Below are 16,110 nucleotides of genomic sequence, written 5' to 3'. Positions count from 1 at the left end.
CTGAAAGTCCAGGGTTGCAGTTAGCCCAACCAAGACAGCAGCAATTGAAATTTCTCACTTACCTTTAGCAAGAAGTCAAGAGAACATCCAGTGCAGTCACCTATCCAATTTGCTTGCATTTCTTTTATACCATACCACTCCGGGAGATCGGACAGCGCATCAAACATAGCCTGATGCAACCAAAGAAAGATTTAGGACATTCAGCTTTTGTAAGCATACAAATTAAGGCTATGAGTTGAATTATAACTGACAGCAAAATGATAAGGTGCTGGCAGAAGCATAAGAAGAGGTGTTTTTATTCTGCTGCTGCATCAAATTCATCTCTATGAGAGCGGAATTAACACAGTGCAAGCCAGAGGTATGTCGTCTCCAACAGGGACCCTGTTGTTAGGAGGAGCACTTCCTTTTGAATGGACTAAACCTTAAATGCAGAAAACACTTCAGTGAAAACAAACAGAAAACATTCCCCATGGGTATAACTTGTGGGAAGTGTCAGTGACCTAAAAGACTGCAGATACAGAAGAATTGTGCTTGCAGGAATGAAGCCTATATTGGATTAGTTGCTCTGGACAGTAGTCTAGAGATGGAAGTCAGACAAAAGACATATGTTCTAAAACTTTCAAGCTCTGACTTAAAATGGCAAAACAGAGTTCCCAGCTGCCTCTCTAGTTTTTATATTTCATACAGAGATTTTACCAAGCACAATAGGCTGTAAAATTGGGATCTTCAGCTGGTATCATCCTATAAAAAAACACTACCACAAACCATAAGGTTCATTTTAAATTCCAAATATACACAATAATCACATAATCACAGAATGGTAGGGGTTGGAAGGGACCTTTAGAGATCATCTAGTCCAACCCCCCTGAAGAAGCAGGTTCATCATAATACAATTATTATAAGCAACCAGCAACAAAGCTGTTGAAGGGTCTGGAGCACAAGTCTGATGAGGAGCAGCTGAGGGAACTGGGGGGTTGTTTAGCCTCAAGAAAAGGAGGCTACTCTCTACAACTACCCAACAAGAAGCTGTAGCAAGGTGAAGCTAGGTCTCTTCTCCCAAGTAAAAAGTGACAGGACAAGAGGAAATGACCTCAAGTTATGCCAGGGGAAGTTTACATTGGGGATTAGGACGAACTTTTTCATGGAGAGGGTTGCTAAACACCAGCATAGGCTGCCCAGGGAGCTGATGGAGTCCCCATCCCTGGAGATGTTTAAGACATGCAGATGTGGCACTTAGGGCTATGGTTTAGTGGTGGGCTTGGCAGTGTTATGTTAATGGTTAGACTCTACGGTCTTAAGTGTCTTTTCAGTCTAAATGATTCTATGATCCTATATCATGCAGCAGAGAAGAAATTAAGTGTAGGTCATTTCATTAGCCATAATATCCAACAGCCAGCCTGTAACTTTTATGTGTATTTATACTCAGCAAGAGATATATCCACACATTTATGTGGACATATGTAAAGACATAGAGACAGAATCAAGAGAGACAGGAAACTTCTAGACAGAGACTGGTAGAGGGCTACCAAGATGATCAGGGAACTGGAATATCTATTATTCAAAGTGCAACAAGGGTCATGTCCTTCATAAATCAGAATATTACAGCATCCCTTGGGATTATTACTGCTTTCTACATCCTTAAGAATCAAAATGATTTTCTGATGATTTATGAATAAGGTTTTGGAAGGTTTTTAATCATATTGTAACTTTAATCAGTTTTAGCTCCCAATTTCAAGCATACTATATCACAGAGAATTCCAAATTCTCATTATTCTCCTTAATTTTAGTGTTCCAGAGACTACTGAGCTTTATTTGCCGTGAATAATCCATGTGCATACATATCTAAAAAAGAATCATGAATAATTGGAGAGTATATTTAGATATAGGTGTACATATACACACACAAAATACTTGGATACAGTCTTTGTAAGAATTTTATGCATTTTAGAAAGAATTAATTTGTGCCAATACACAGAGAACTGGCTGGACACATTAGCATGCTTTTATAAATTCTTCTGTTTGGATATCCATCCTAATCTACATTACATTTTGCTGGCAGAAGCAGCTAAATGTGCATGTGCTCTATCTACTGAAGCTGTTACAGCCTGTTATTGCTTGCCAGCAAAACTTTCTAGATGTTTTTTCACTGCAGTATTAATACATCAAGATCGTTAATACCAGTATGATAATGATTTTCACTCTAATTGGCCTTATTAGGAGCTGTCGGTTACAGTTTGATTTAGCCCATTTCTTCTCTTGAAAATGCAATTGCTTCATGCAGCTAAGTACAGCAAGAGCCAACTTAGCTTCACCTGAATGAAGAAAACACAACTTGTTCTGCCTGATGACACAGCCTAACAGACTTTGCAAACACAAACCCTTCCCGTTTTAACATGCAGGTGGACAGTGGTATAACATGACTAAAAAACCCCAAGAAACTTAAAGGTTTCAATATGGAGTTAAATTCTCTGGAGTTCAATTGGAGTTCAATTCTCTGTTATTTGTATTCAACACACTATTTTGGTTTCTTGTCAAGGCTAAGAACAGCAGGTGAAGTAGAAAATTAACACAATGTAAAAGACAAACACATTTCATAGTGTTACTGAGGCAAAAAACACACAGTATGTATACTGCTAGCATGTTGATCAGCATTTCTGGATACTAAATTAACCAAGAATACTCACAGGAAAGCAGAAGAACACATTGATTCTTACACAAACGAAGACACTTGTACATTCAAAATGAATCCATGCAAATTAGGTTTGTTTAAATTGCTTAAGGGAAACCCTTTTAGAACACTCTAAGTTTTCAAATCCACTTGCACTTTACCCCACAAAAGCATAAATCTATAAATATAGGTTAAAACTATTATTAATGTCTCAAAGCTACACGTGGCCTTTTTGGGTATGCAAAGCTCTTGGACTGAAGCTGACCAATGCTAGCACAGAAATTCCTGACTATTATAAGCTGGCGTTTGAAAAGTTGCATATTAAATCCATGAATTTTGCTTCCATGTGCTTTGTTAAAATCACTGCCATGATCACTGCCATCTTCTGAATCATTAAATGATTATTATCTTGCAATTACTGATATGATTCTGACCCTTAAAGGAATGTACATAACTCCTGGTCATCTGTGCCACAAGTTTGTTAAGAAATGACAACTAACAAGAAGATTCTCAGCACGTAGGTCAATAAACTAAACTAAGACCATGTTGGATTCTGCAGGGGATAAAGAACAACAGTAAAATCCAGCAAACATAGAGTGATAAGCTTATCAAATAAACACAATTTCCAAATTTCTGATGTAACTTAATAGTGAGAAACTTGGAAGAATTTAGGTAGCAGAGACTTTCTACTTTCATTTCTCACGGCTTGAGAGGAGACGAGAAAACTTCAAATGCAAACATTTAATTACAGGAGAAATGACTCCCATCTTACTGAAACACAAGTCAAGGTAATGTATAAACACATCTTGGCAGTCTTTCACATCTAAAGACAGACTCAGGGAAAAAGCTAAAGAAATCTAAGCTACATTCACAGCTGTGAGACTTCAAGAGGTGAAGAGACATCAAGAGATGAAGAGACTTCAAGGCTTTTACACCTTTAGGCAAGTTCAACTTAGGTGCTGGAGAAGCTGAAGATTCGGGACAAACGAATGTTTCACAGGACTGCTTTATCTTTCAGAATACCTAGAAAATTCTGGCATAGCTGGAAGATGAAAGTCAACCAGCTCCGATCATCTGAGAGTCACAAAATCAAGATGTGTTTGCTGAAAACTCATCACAGACAACAATGACCAAGCCTGAAACTAGAAGTAAAGCATTTGAAATGGAGAAAGTGGTCCCACATATCCAGCTGTTAAGTCTGTTGAAGATTCGTAGAGAAACAACTTCAGTTTAGCAATCTTCAGACAAAAAGGTTCATGAAATCAAAGAACAGAAAGGCTTTATAATTTCCCAAGAGTATCTCATCTCTAAAAATCCCCCTGCTTATACTTCAAAGAGGGAAGATTCAGCTGAGCACCTAAAAAATTCAGTCTCTGACCTCAGGAACTAAAATTTCTATAGTGTGATCAGCACCTGCCACTAATTTCATACTTAGTGGGTGTATTTCAACTCCTCAGTGATAGTAAATGAAAGTGAAGTGAAAACTCTAAATATAAGCTATAAAGCCAAATGTTTACTCCTTTTTTCAATGAAGATACTCATGAAGGTTGAAAAATTTGCAGCATAACAAGATGAAAATAAAAAGGTCAGCAAAAGGTTTCATTTCAAAGCATTTAATTCATTAGCAAAATCAAACTGTCTTCTACTACAGTAAAATAAAATGGAAAAGTTTTGCTTCCCAGGAAGAGTCAAATATCCAAGATCTGTTTGGATGAAAGTGAAATTCTTCACTTTATTTCATCAAGTTCCCAAAAAACTTAGCAAATAGAAACTAAAGAGTACGCAAAATCATTTAATACAACTGAATGTACTAACTAAAGTACAGGAAATTCAGGTTAGGCTGTCAACTGATTTATTTTTCTCAGTTCCAACTTTGATTAGCAGTACAGCTTCTGCTGGTGTTTAATCTCATCTTGTTTTGTTCTGTTACCTTCAGTAGTTTCTCCCTCAACTACCATAGATCACTCTTGTTTCTTATTTCCCATGTGTGAAGTATACTGAAAACATACATTAAGCAGCAGCAATAATACACATACTGTGTATGCTTCAAATTCTTTCTTGCAAATGTCTGAACTGTCAGCAGTTTTCCCATTTCTTTACCCTGCAATTTATGGTCAATAAACACCTCTTTGATTACATAGAACCGAGGCAAAGAAACAATTCCTCAAAAGCAAAAAAGTAAAGCCAGTGTTCTTCCCCAGACTGGTTTTCCAGAGCTGTTATCACTACAGCAATTACCAAAGAGAAGATACTCCCTCTCCAACATAATGAAGTGTATCTTTGGGATAAATGAGTAATTGATTCCATAAATATAAAAGCTCTTTAAAACATTTGTTATCATTTTCAGTAGCACTGAACATCCACTGTTTTGATTAATCTTATACCAACAGGAACCATAGATTTATATTGGTGTACCATCAAATAACATGCTGCATTTAAACTAAGGTGAAAAGATCAGCCTGGTCAGGATATCCACAATCTTCTGCCTTGCCAAGCTGACAAACTAGGTGTCATTTTTTAATTAATAAAGTGTTAAGCAAACTGTTGGAGACAATGCTCTCAATCCAATGCAGGAGGGAGCTCTCAGCCTGACTCAAGAGGAAGATATTCCAAGCGAGGTTTATGAGGCAAGTTCTGTTGGAAGGAGATGACTATGAGCTAGACCTCAAGTGTGGGAAGTGAAAAGAATCACACATAAAGGCTGAAAAAACCAAAGTGCCAGCATTTCTGTTCTCCTCAATGATGAGGCATTACCTCATGCTATGAAATCCAAAGACTGTCAAGACTCTTAACATCTTAAAATGCAGCACTTCAGTTTCATTACATTTCATTAGCATTCTGCTTAATAGCTCAGAAATAAAATAGAAAATTAAAAAATCAAGCTAAACAGGATTTTGTGCAATAACTCCAAATCTATTCAGACCAGACAAGAGGTTGTTAGATGCACTGCAAACGCAGAGGAAAGACAGAGAACTAGTAGATCATTCGCTGTTTTCCCTTACCAGAATCTGCACCATGCTAAACATCTAAGCTCCTGCACTCCACAGAATATGAGCAGGATTTGTCTCTAAATGTCTTTACACACACACACACAAATAATAGACTAAGAAAGAGTAGTACTTATCTGTATGGTAACTGTAAATTAGTGGCAGAATTTTGTAGTGCCTGCTACTTTCCTCAGTATTTCACAGAATCACAGAATGGTAGGGGTTGGAAGGGACCTTTAGAGATCATCTAGTCCAAACTCCCCTGTCAAAGCAGGTTCACCTAGATCAGGTCACAAAGGAATGTGTCCAGGTGGGTTTTGAAGACTTCCAGAGAAGGAGCCTCCACACCCTCCCTGGGCAGCCTGTGCTCTTCCATCCTTCCATGTGTTTCTGAGAACCACAATTTGTTGTAATTCACAATGAAGTGATTGCAGTTTTGTGGAGGAAGATTAGCCTGCTCAGACACCAGCATACCTCCAAAGCAGCCACAGCTGGATTGTCAGTGAATTGGTGGTAAGTGCCACCAGGCTGTTGTCCCACAGATAGGAGAGCTGCTGGAGAGAAGCATGCAGACAAAGGAATTGTCCAGGCAAATCTGGGGCTGAGCTGTGTTCTGTGCAATATGAACTTTTAACACAGAATCACAGAATCACTGAATGGTAGGGATTGGAAGGGACCTTTAGTGGTCATCTAGTCCAACCCCCCTGCCAAAGCAGGTTCACCTAGATCAGGTCACATAGGAACATGTCCAGGTGATTCCTCCAGAGAAGGAGCCTCCACACCCTCCCTGGGCAGCCTGTGCCAGGGCTCCCTCATGTCAACAGGGAAGTAGTTTTTTCTTATGTTTAAATGGAACTTTTTGTGTTCCAGCTTCATCCCATCACCTCTTGTCCTGTTGCTAGACACTATCGAAAAAAGGGATGTCCCAACCTCCTGACACCCATCCTTTAGATATTTATAAATGTTAATAAGATCACCCCTCAGTCTCCTCTTCTCCAGACTAAACAGCCCCAGGTCCCACAGCCTTTCCTGATAAGGAAGATGCTCCAGTCCCCTGATCATCTTGGTGGCCCTGCACTGGACTCTCTCCAGAAGTTTAATTTAAATTAAACATACATATACTATCTTATTGCTGTGCAAAGAAGGGAGATGATTTAAGGCAGAACTCGAAGTCTCAAAGTGGTATAAGTTTTATTTTGCTCAAAAAAAAAAAGATTCCTTTCCAGTTATTTTTTGTGAGACTTCTGAATAGTAAACTATGAAGAAATATTGTATAAAACTAATTTAGGAAAAGCAGAGACTATACAAAGACTACCCTCTTATTTGAGGACTCAGGTGACTGCATAAGAAAACATAATAGCAATTTATAGGTACACAGAGAAAATACTAACATTCACAGATAGATTTGTCCAATGAATCTTCCTGCAGATTCAGTTGGGTAACCATAGCAACTAAATGTTTTAGCTTAAACATCTCAAATGCACAGACAACTATTTGAATAATAATGCCATCAGTTAAAGCATTTTACTTTTATCAAAGAAACCTGTCAAAAGAAAAATTACAATTAAAATGTTCTTTGAAGATCCATAGAAGCTGCTGGCCCATTTCATACCTACTTCACAGTTTACAAAATGAGTCATGATTATTTTGGTACTTTACATAACCAAAATGTTTCTGCTAAGCATTTAAAGCATGGTCAATATTTTTGCCCTTTGAGAGAAATTCATTGCCGATGGTAAATTGCCTTGAGAGCCAAAACTGCTTTGTTTGTTTGCTTTTTTATTTCAAGGAAGGACTAAGAGCTGGTGGAGTAATAACAAAGAGATCAAAGCAAAATCCACAAAAGATGATTCCTCTGGACACAACAGTAATCTACAGAACAGAGTGTGTAGGAATGAAACACGAGATGACTGATGATGTAAATCACTACAGATGAAGATGACTAGTATTTCTTTTTATTAAGGTTGAAATACTGGAGAAAACATAAAATGATAAAAGAAAGAGAGGAACATAGATGATAGAAAGATGATGGACACGCTGCATATAGATGTTGAATAATTACAACAACATTATTTGTGGATGCTCCAGCTAGAAAATAAGTGATATGCATACATATTCAGCCATTATTGCTAGCTGCTAATCTGCATGAAGAATTAAAGATAGGAGATTCAATAACTGGCTTTTAAATGGAACCTTATCCATGAAACATGGTTATGAAATAAAGACTGACATTTTCTTCTAAATCACCAGAAAAAACACACTTTCCCACTATGTGAATTTAACGAATACTCAGGGATAACTTCTGGAAGGAACAGGGAATAGATTTGCAGACAGTTTCCTTGCAGAAAAAGGGCAAAGAAGGTGGAGCTTTCTGACATTTGATCTTGAATTTCCATAAACTTATCAGAAGTAGTAACAGTCACCACTGAAGGTGCAAGCAAAAGGTGAGCAGAATCAAATGGCTTTCCCCATGAGATAACAAAACCAGATTAAGGCCTCGCTGGAGAAAGATGAGTGGGAGAAGTAGAACATACTTGAAGAATATTAACCCTCTGAGTCTAAAAGGAGCCCAGGTGAGAAAAAGCACAAAAGTCCCTCAGAAAGTGGAAGGATCAAATCACTATCAGATAATTTCTTAGTTCCTCCTATTTTTAAACTTCAAAATAAAAAGTAGTGAAACTTCAGTGGGTAACAGAAATCTATCCAAACAACTCACTGAAAGCCTGATCCATTCAGGACTCTACCTTTTCTCAAACTGAGTGCACAAGGAAGGAATAAATCTGCTCTGTGCCCAGGAACTTGTCCACGTTGTGAGATACAGCAAATAGAGCGCCAGGTCTGATACAAATTCTGGCTGTGTGGCTCAAAGACCTAAAAGCTACTTTACACTGACAGAAAATGTAGCTCTTTGGATCCAAATTTTGACCACACTAATCTGGCACCATCTTGCCTTAACCTTATGAAAACCTTGAAAAGAAGCAGAAGATTGACTTAGAAATTTGGAACAAGGTTCTAAGGGCCAGACATGTCCAGTCTATTTCTACTGTGTTTTTTGTAACGAAAGAAAAATGTTAACCACGATTTGAAATCCCCAGCCCCCATTAAAGATAATCTTTACAATGTCCTCTCAGATTTCCAGTTTCCAGGAGTCTGATGGATGAAGTAATCTTTACCATCTAAGCCCATCTTGGATAAAAATGCTCTATATTACTGTAGCAGATTGAGCCTTTATGTGCCTGCAAATAACTGCAGAGAGTGTACTATAGACATATTCATGGCAAGCTCCAAACAACTGAGGAAAGAGAAAAGTGGGATCCATTTAGAATCTAATTGTTGCACTCATCCATCACTAGAAGCACAAATCTGAATCCTCTGAACAGCAAAGGCTTTAAAGAAAAAGAAGGGAGAAGTTCTGGTCCATGATGTAAGCCAAGAAAATCTTTTTATGCAAACAGTTTCAACATCAAGAGACAAGAAACAACCCCTGCTACTGAAGTGAAGGTGTTATCACCACTAATGCTATTACCCTAAAATTGCATTAGTGGTCAAAGATCTTTAGCTTTTTAAAGATATGTCTCTAACCTCCACATCTATTAGGACTAGCTCCATAAAACCTGGACCCTCCGCTCCAAGATGAAATGCTCTGTAAATCATAAAGGTAAATAAATATATCTCAATAAAATCTGCTCTCCTGGCAAAGACTTCTGAAAAGGGATGAGGAAGAAGGCTTGAGGAATAGGCTAGGAAGTGTGATTGCTGTTAACATGGTGTTCAACACTATGTTATTTAGGACAACATAGATTCAGGTCAACTGTCAACAGCCTGAATCCAAAGAAAGAGTTTACAACATAAACACATTTAGAAGGAAGGACTTCAGTCTCTTACAACTCCTTGAAAAGTACTGTGATGACTACTGTAAGGAATGGAGATATGTGTGCAAAGTTGAGTTCTGAGGATAATGAGTCAAGAGATTCAGAAAGAGGAGCCAAAGTTGTACCATTTAAGATCTGTAATTTGGCTTCTGTCAAAATGCTATTGTAAAGCTTCGTGGTTACATGAGTGTGAGTGATGCACTTGGCCAGCCTAGCTCTGAGACAGTCTCCCTTCAGTGGACAGCCTTCAATTTGGGCTTGCAGTTCATGGGCCACTCAGAGTTGTACAGCCAAAACTGCCTTGTTCAGAAAGTAAGACACAACAGGCTATGTTACCTAGCCACTTGCTATAACTTGAAGCAAAAAACCCATAAATACCAAAAAAGGGGATTCATTCACCTTAATCTTCCAAAGCACAAGACACATCTAATACCAGATACTGGTCTTAGAAAAGCAGAGTCTTATAATCTGCTCTTCTTCTTTGAAGGTTTGGGAGAAAAAAAAAAGATAAGTATTTTTTTTCCCCCTCTACAACCAAATGTTTAAAGCCCTTGCCAAAAGAAGCTGAGTGAGGCTGTTTAAAATGTGCCAGAATCACAGTAACAAAAATGGGAGTCAGTGGAGGGTGAGGAAAAAGGAAAATCCAAACCACCTGCTGATACTTGGTAGCATCTGTCACTGTAAAAGAAGTGGGAGCACATGAAAGCCACGCTTGCCAAAGCACTAGTGCTGCGAGCAATATGGCATCATTCATCGACCTGCTTGCATCAGCTAGCGTACAAAATTTTGGGAAACCTTTACAGAGATCTGTATAGTACTCAACTATTCTATGTATAATGTTTATGGGTTTTCTAGAACTTGATACAAGTGTTCATCCCAGAATGAATAGTAGGAGCAGCTGTCATTCGTGGTACCACTGGGGTGTTCAAGAGCAAGGGGTTGGAAGGGACCTTTAGAGATCATCTGCTCCAACCCCCCTGCAGAAGCAGGTCTACCTGTTGTTTGCACTTTTGTCCTTCATGCATACAGGGGATATGGTAGTTTCCTGAAGTGATAGTTTTGGGGGGAAGACAAGGGGGTGTTGTGGAGGCAAAAGTTCCTTCTTGTCATCAGCTGAGTCTACTTATTGAAGAATGACATGTGGGAGATGTGATCATTCCAAGAGCCTTTTCATGTAACGTCTCTTAGGTCAGAGACTGAAGACAAAAGATAAACCCTTCTCACTAGATGAGGGTGGATGTTGAACAACAAGTAATAATCCTGTAAGCCAAGAGTGTTTTCAAGGTTACTGAAAAGCTCCTCAGTCTTATCTTTTGGTCTTTATGAGAAAAAATGTAAGGCTGGTTCATCCCTCTTAGAGGGAGATAAGTAAACAGTGGTGCAAGCATGGATACAGCCCAGAAATAACTATCATTATTTCCTACAATCTTTATGAAGACAATAGTGACAATAGTCAACAGAAAATCTAGCTAAGCTCCAGTCTCAAGCTGAGGGAACAGTGAGTTGGGGCAGACCCTGAAATTTCACAGAGGTGATCATGAAATCTGGTGACAAGACCACCAAGAAAGAGCTCAGAATGGTGTGCTTGTTCTGGGATGGTGGAGACATGCTCCATTTTAACTTCATCTCTAGCAATCATTCCCTTTTTACTGCCAGAACAAGCAGCACAATCACAAAACATGCATCTCAACTGCCCTCTGTGTGTATGAGGAATCAAAGCATCATGCAAGACCTAAAGTTTTTATTGTCAATGGACCTAATGTGAGATGTGGATTTCTCATGCCCTGATGACACTGGAAATTTCATCTCTTGAATCTGAGCTTCAGGTAAAGGGTCAAAGATGAATTTTTAATATTTACTTCCAAATAACTCTCTCAATTTGTACTTGGAATAAAAAATTCATCCAAACCAAAAAGAAAGTCAATACTTTCATCTCAGAGAGCACACAGCCAAAAACTTTGTTGAAGTATTCCTAGGTATGGAAGCTATGCTTTCCCAGCATCATCAAAATTTGAGTTCAGCTTTCCCACCATCATCAAAATTTGAGTCCATACCAAGAAAGAATGTTTAAATAACCTGAAAATGCTTTTAAAATTACAGATGATCAAGTAGAATATGAAGTAAAACAGTGTCCACTTGAATCTTCAATGAAGAGCAGTTAATCACAAAGAACTGTGGTTCTGACAGATGCGGAAATGAATATTAAGCTGTATTCTGTTGTTTATACTACGCCCCTAAGTCCAACAGGTTGACTAGATGAGCAAGTTTCAGTCTCAAAGATTGCACAGCTGTACACTCAAAATATGCAGAAAAGCATTTGATGGTAACATGGGATGACAATGTGTGAATGTAGATTTCATTCATTCACCTCTAATTTATGCCTTTTGACTACTTCAAAACTGAATCCCACACCAGCTTCTTAGAATTCTCAAAGACATGAACAGAAAGACTTCAGGGACAATCATTTTTACATATATGGATACACTGGAAGAGATATCATTGTTTAGTTATATATCACACAAACATGCACACATAAAAGACTACATTCTGCTTGGTGAATATTTCTGGATAAAAAGTTGCCTCTTATGTGCTACCATCATTTCCAAAAGCTGTATTCTCATACCTTTGCATAAGCAGTAGTTTTGATAAACCACTGTTTGAGGTATTTCTGTTCCACTTTTGCTCCTGAACGCCACGAGCACCCGTTATCATCCACCTGTTCATTAGCTAGAACGGTCTGATCCACTGGATCCCAGTTAACCAAGGCCTAAAAAATAGGTGCAGGAAGAAGAGATATTTTCAGCAGTTATTTCAAAACCAGAATCTTACTTTTCACAGTGAAAAAATTATCCAGACACATTCCTTTGGCCCTTGAGATGTCTATGGTTTTGTACCAGCCATTTGATTTAGTGACACGGACTCAACTCAAAATGTTTTGAATATTCATATTTTAGCACTCAAAAAAGCCAAGATATGTTACTCAGTGCTGGACCTGAATAATTAACTTGAAAAATGAACAGGGAAAAAAAAAATCAAAGTGATAAATAAGAATAAGCTATTATATTGAGCGTTATTTAGCATCTGAGCTAAATCAAAGCTAAATCAACCTGACTGAAAAAAATACCCCAGTAGCATTCTAATACATGAAACAGTACTTGAAAAATTCAAATGTATTCTTTGGGACTGAGGATGAATTAGTATCTCAATCAAAAACTAATGTCTGTCCTTATATCAGTCACTATATTTTATCTGTCGCTCATCACCTTCTGAATTGCCCCAGTTTACAAGTAATTATTAGTGCATAGTTTTAAGTACACTACATATTCTTAGAACTAGGAAATATCATACCCATCTTATAGTGAGGATGGCATAAACAGATGTGTGGATCCTCTTCCTTAAGGAACACAGTTGCTGTATGTATATACATGTGTGTATATGTGTGTGTGTGAGCACGAAGTCCGACTACCTACATTGATTTATACAAAATTTATTGCAATGGCACTAATGAAAGGCATTCTTTGATAAAAGCAAACTCACCTTCAAGCTGGTGTGAATTCAGTATGTCACTGGAGTTTAAACTTTTTGCACTTTGCCTGTCTTTTAGCTGTAACCTACCAACATCACCACACTGGCTCTTATAAAAAGCTTCTGAAAATTCACTGGGAGATTAAAGGCAATCAATATATTCCACTACTACAGACCTATTTTCTAGACTTTCAGAACACACTTCTTCAGTACTGATACAACACATTATGAAGGTGGCTCTAAAGCAATGATCCTTTAATTTCTAAAGTTCTAGAAATAACCCCACACCAGTATAAAGTTAAAATAACACCTAAAGAGAGATAAATCAGATAATATTAAGAACTAATAAAATGCCAGTTGTATAAAGCATATGTTTGTATTAATTTGGCTATGACTCACAGTTGAGAATACTGTTTGTATGTTGATATTGGATCAATTTTATGATGATAAAATTGAAGGTAACTGAATTGATGATAACTTTAGAAGGTAACTGAAACTATTTATATAACTATTTAACATAATACATTGTTGTGATTTGCAGTTGGAAGGTCTATCTAAATAAATTGTGCAAAACAGAAAGCAACTATGCATTGAAGAAATCTGTGGCTGGCTGTGAATTTTTGAGTTGCATTTTGTTCCTTCCATCTCTCAGTCTTTTGACTAACATCCAGAACACCAGTACTAAATCCTTAGTTCCTACTTGAATGTCATACAAGCAATGTTTTGACTTTGACAGTCTCTGAAAATATAGCCCCAGGAAGGTGCTAAACATCATTTACACAAAGACAGCACAGTGCAGAAGTGTGCAGAGCACATTAATTATTTAGATCTTTTTAGTACATCAGTGTAGACTATATGCTTTTAAGAGTGGATTCATCTCATCTAACTTCAGGTATCTACAGCATACCTACCTGTCTCCAGGTTTGGCACCTATGGTTCCACTACACATATCTAATCAAAACAGACAGCTATTAATCAGCCTCACCGAGACTCCCGCATCTGGCCAGTACAGTACACTCGACAGTACACTGACTAGATCAGTATTAGGGCAAGAAGAGGGAAGACTTTGCTCAGGTGAATACAGATGCCCTCTCTAGATGCTGCAGCACCCAGCCAGACACTGTGAATTCTCAGTAGCTGCAGCTCCCAGACACACCACATGTCCCCCCACCAGGGTAATTTCTGGCCAGACACACATACTCCTGGAACAGAGCATTAACTAGGCTAACACTCCACATGGATTATTCTCATTGCCATAGTAAGGCAATGAATGATCTCCTTGTACCCAAAATTAAACTGCAATACAGGAGACTTCAAGCTGTGCAAAAGTGCTGCCTAACGTGTATTACAGATATGCTGACAACATGGGATAAACATACGCTTTAAGCATATACAACTGAAGAGACACAGGGTTTGGGGCTATCCCTGCCATCTGCTTCCTGCCAAAAACCAACTGGTTCATATCTACCAGAGATTACATCCTCTACAGGTTGACAGATGCCGATTTAAGTCCTCACACTGATCCTTGACTTTTAAGAGGGAAGCAGATCCAATCCCTGGCACTCAAACCCCTCCGGGATCCCACAGTACTTGGAGTCTGCATGTAATATTTGTTTGGTGTATCATCACTGCTTCTAACAAAGCACCAAGCCCTGTGTTTTTCAGATGCACTGGGGAACACTCATCAAGCAAACAAATGTACAGATAAAAAGAAGATTGTTATGGCAAAGTTAGGGGTTTAATTTGTTTTTTAATTACAAACACAACAAATAATTACAGAAGAAAAAGAGAATAAAACCCACAACCCCAAATCTATCACATTTAGACATATGAAATAGTGATTCTTTTTGCTGGCTGTCATTTAAGATCTCTCACCATATCTTGCTTATAAAAATAGAAGTAGCTCAGTAGCACTCTGCCATTCCAAATGCTACCTTTCACCATCAACTTCTTTCTCTGGGTTCAGAGAATAATCATGGTAAAGCCCTAATTATATCCTATGGGGCTTCCTAGTTTCCATAAAATACAAATGAAATGTCAAAGCATCGGTCAGCCTCACCTCCATCTCTGGAAAGGTGATGGAACAACTTATCCTTGGTGCTGTCTCTAGACATTTCAAGAACAAGAGGGTCATTGGGAGCAGTCAACATGGCTTTACCAAAGGGAAGTAATCTTTTACCAACCTGAGAGCCTTTTATGAAGATGTTACCAGGTGGGTAGATGGTGGTAGTGCAACGGATGTGGTTTATCTTGATTTCAGTAAAGTGTTTGACACCATCTCCCACAGTATCCTCGCAGCAAATCTTAGTTTCCATTTTAAGTTAGAAGCATTCACTAAATTGCAGCTTTCTTTAGGTGCAGCTGCTCAGGTACATGGGAACTGCACTGTCTTGGCTATACAAAAGCTCTCTGGAACACTCATTAAACGCCTCTGTTTCACCTCCTGCTTGAGAAGTTAACTGAACCTTTCCCTTTCAGATAGCCTGATACATATTATTTACAAAATATTATAAGGCCAATAATTTCTTAATGTGCTGCTAACAGATAAACAGCTGTGATGGTCTTACAGCATCTGATACTTCATGTGTTAGAGATCACAAAGAGGGTCTAGGAGTTGGACAGTTGGGCACACATTCTCCAATCATTCTATCCAATCCTACCAGTTTCGAGACAGTAATGTTACACAGTTAAATAAGCTCACTGCAGAAGAGACTCCTAATGATCATATTATATGACATGTTTTCCTGAGATGGAAGTTAAGATCTAGAAAATGCTATATTCAAGCCACAAAATAAACTAATTGCAGTTATATTCTGATCCTGCACTTCAGTTCTCCTGCAATTCAGTGATGGGAGACATTTCTGATTTGAACTGCTACAACACTCATTCATGTTAGTTACATATAAAATTGAGTTACATATAAAATTAATTCTATTTTGCAGTGATTTAAAACCCACAGAGCATAAGCCACTTAATGAATGTGAATGGACAATCCAGAAATGTGCAAGACATGAATGTGCAAGACATGAGTGATGAACTACTTCACCTTCAAAGTCTT

General features: G+C 38.2%; 1 protein-coding gene across 1 annotated transcript in view; it reads right to left on the bottom strand.

Annotated features, from left to right (window-relative positions):
• LARS2 (leucyl-tRNA synthetase 2, mitochondrial) overlaps positions 1–16,110 on the bottom strand; it is an 89,376-nt gene that overhangs the window by 48,619 nt on the left and 24,647 nt on the right. Inside the window, exons 7-8 of the mRNA XM_061996494.1 lie at positions 12,151–12,294; positions 63–170 (exon numbers count right to left, since the gene is read on the bottom strand). Of these exons, the coding sequence (XP_061852478.1) occupies positions 63–170; positions 12,151–12,294 (252 nt within the window). The remainder of the gene's footprint in view (positions 1–62; positions 171–12,150; positions 12,295–16,110) is intronic.

Source organism: Colius striatus, chromosome 5, assembly GCF_028858725.1.
Source record: "Colius striatus isolate bColStr4 chromosome 5, bColStr4.1.hap1, whole genome shotgun sequence".
In the NCBI taxonomy this organism is placed as follows: domain Eukaryota; kingdom Metazoa; phylum Chordata; class Aves; order Coliiformes; family Coliidae; genus Colius; species Colius striatus.
Note: the sequence above shows the minus strand (reverse complement) of the source record. Positions and strands in the feature narration are given on the sequence as shown.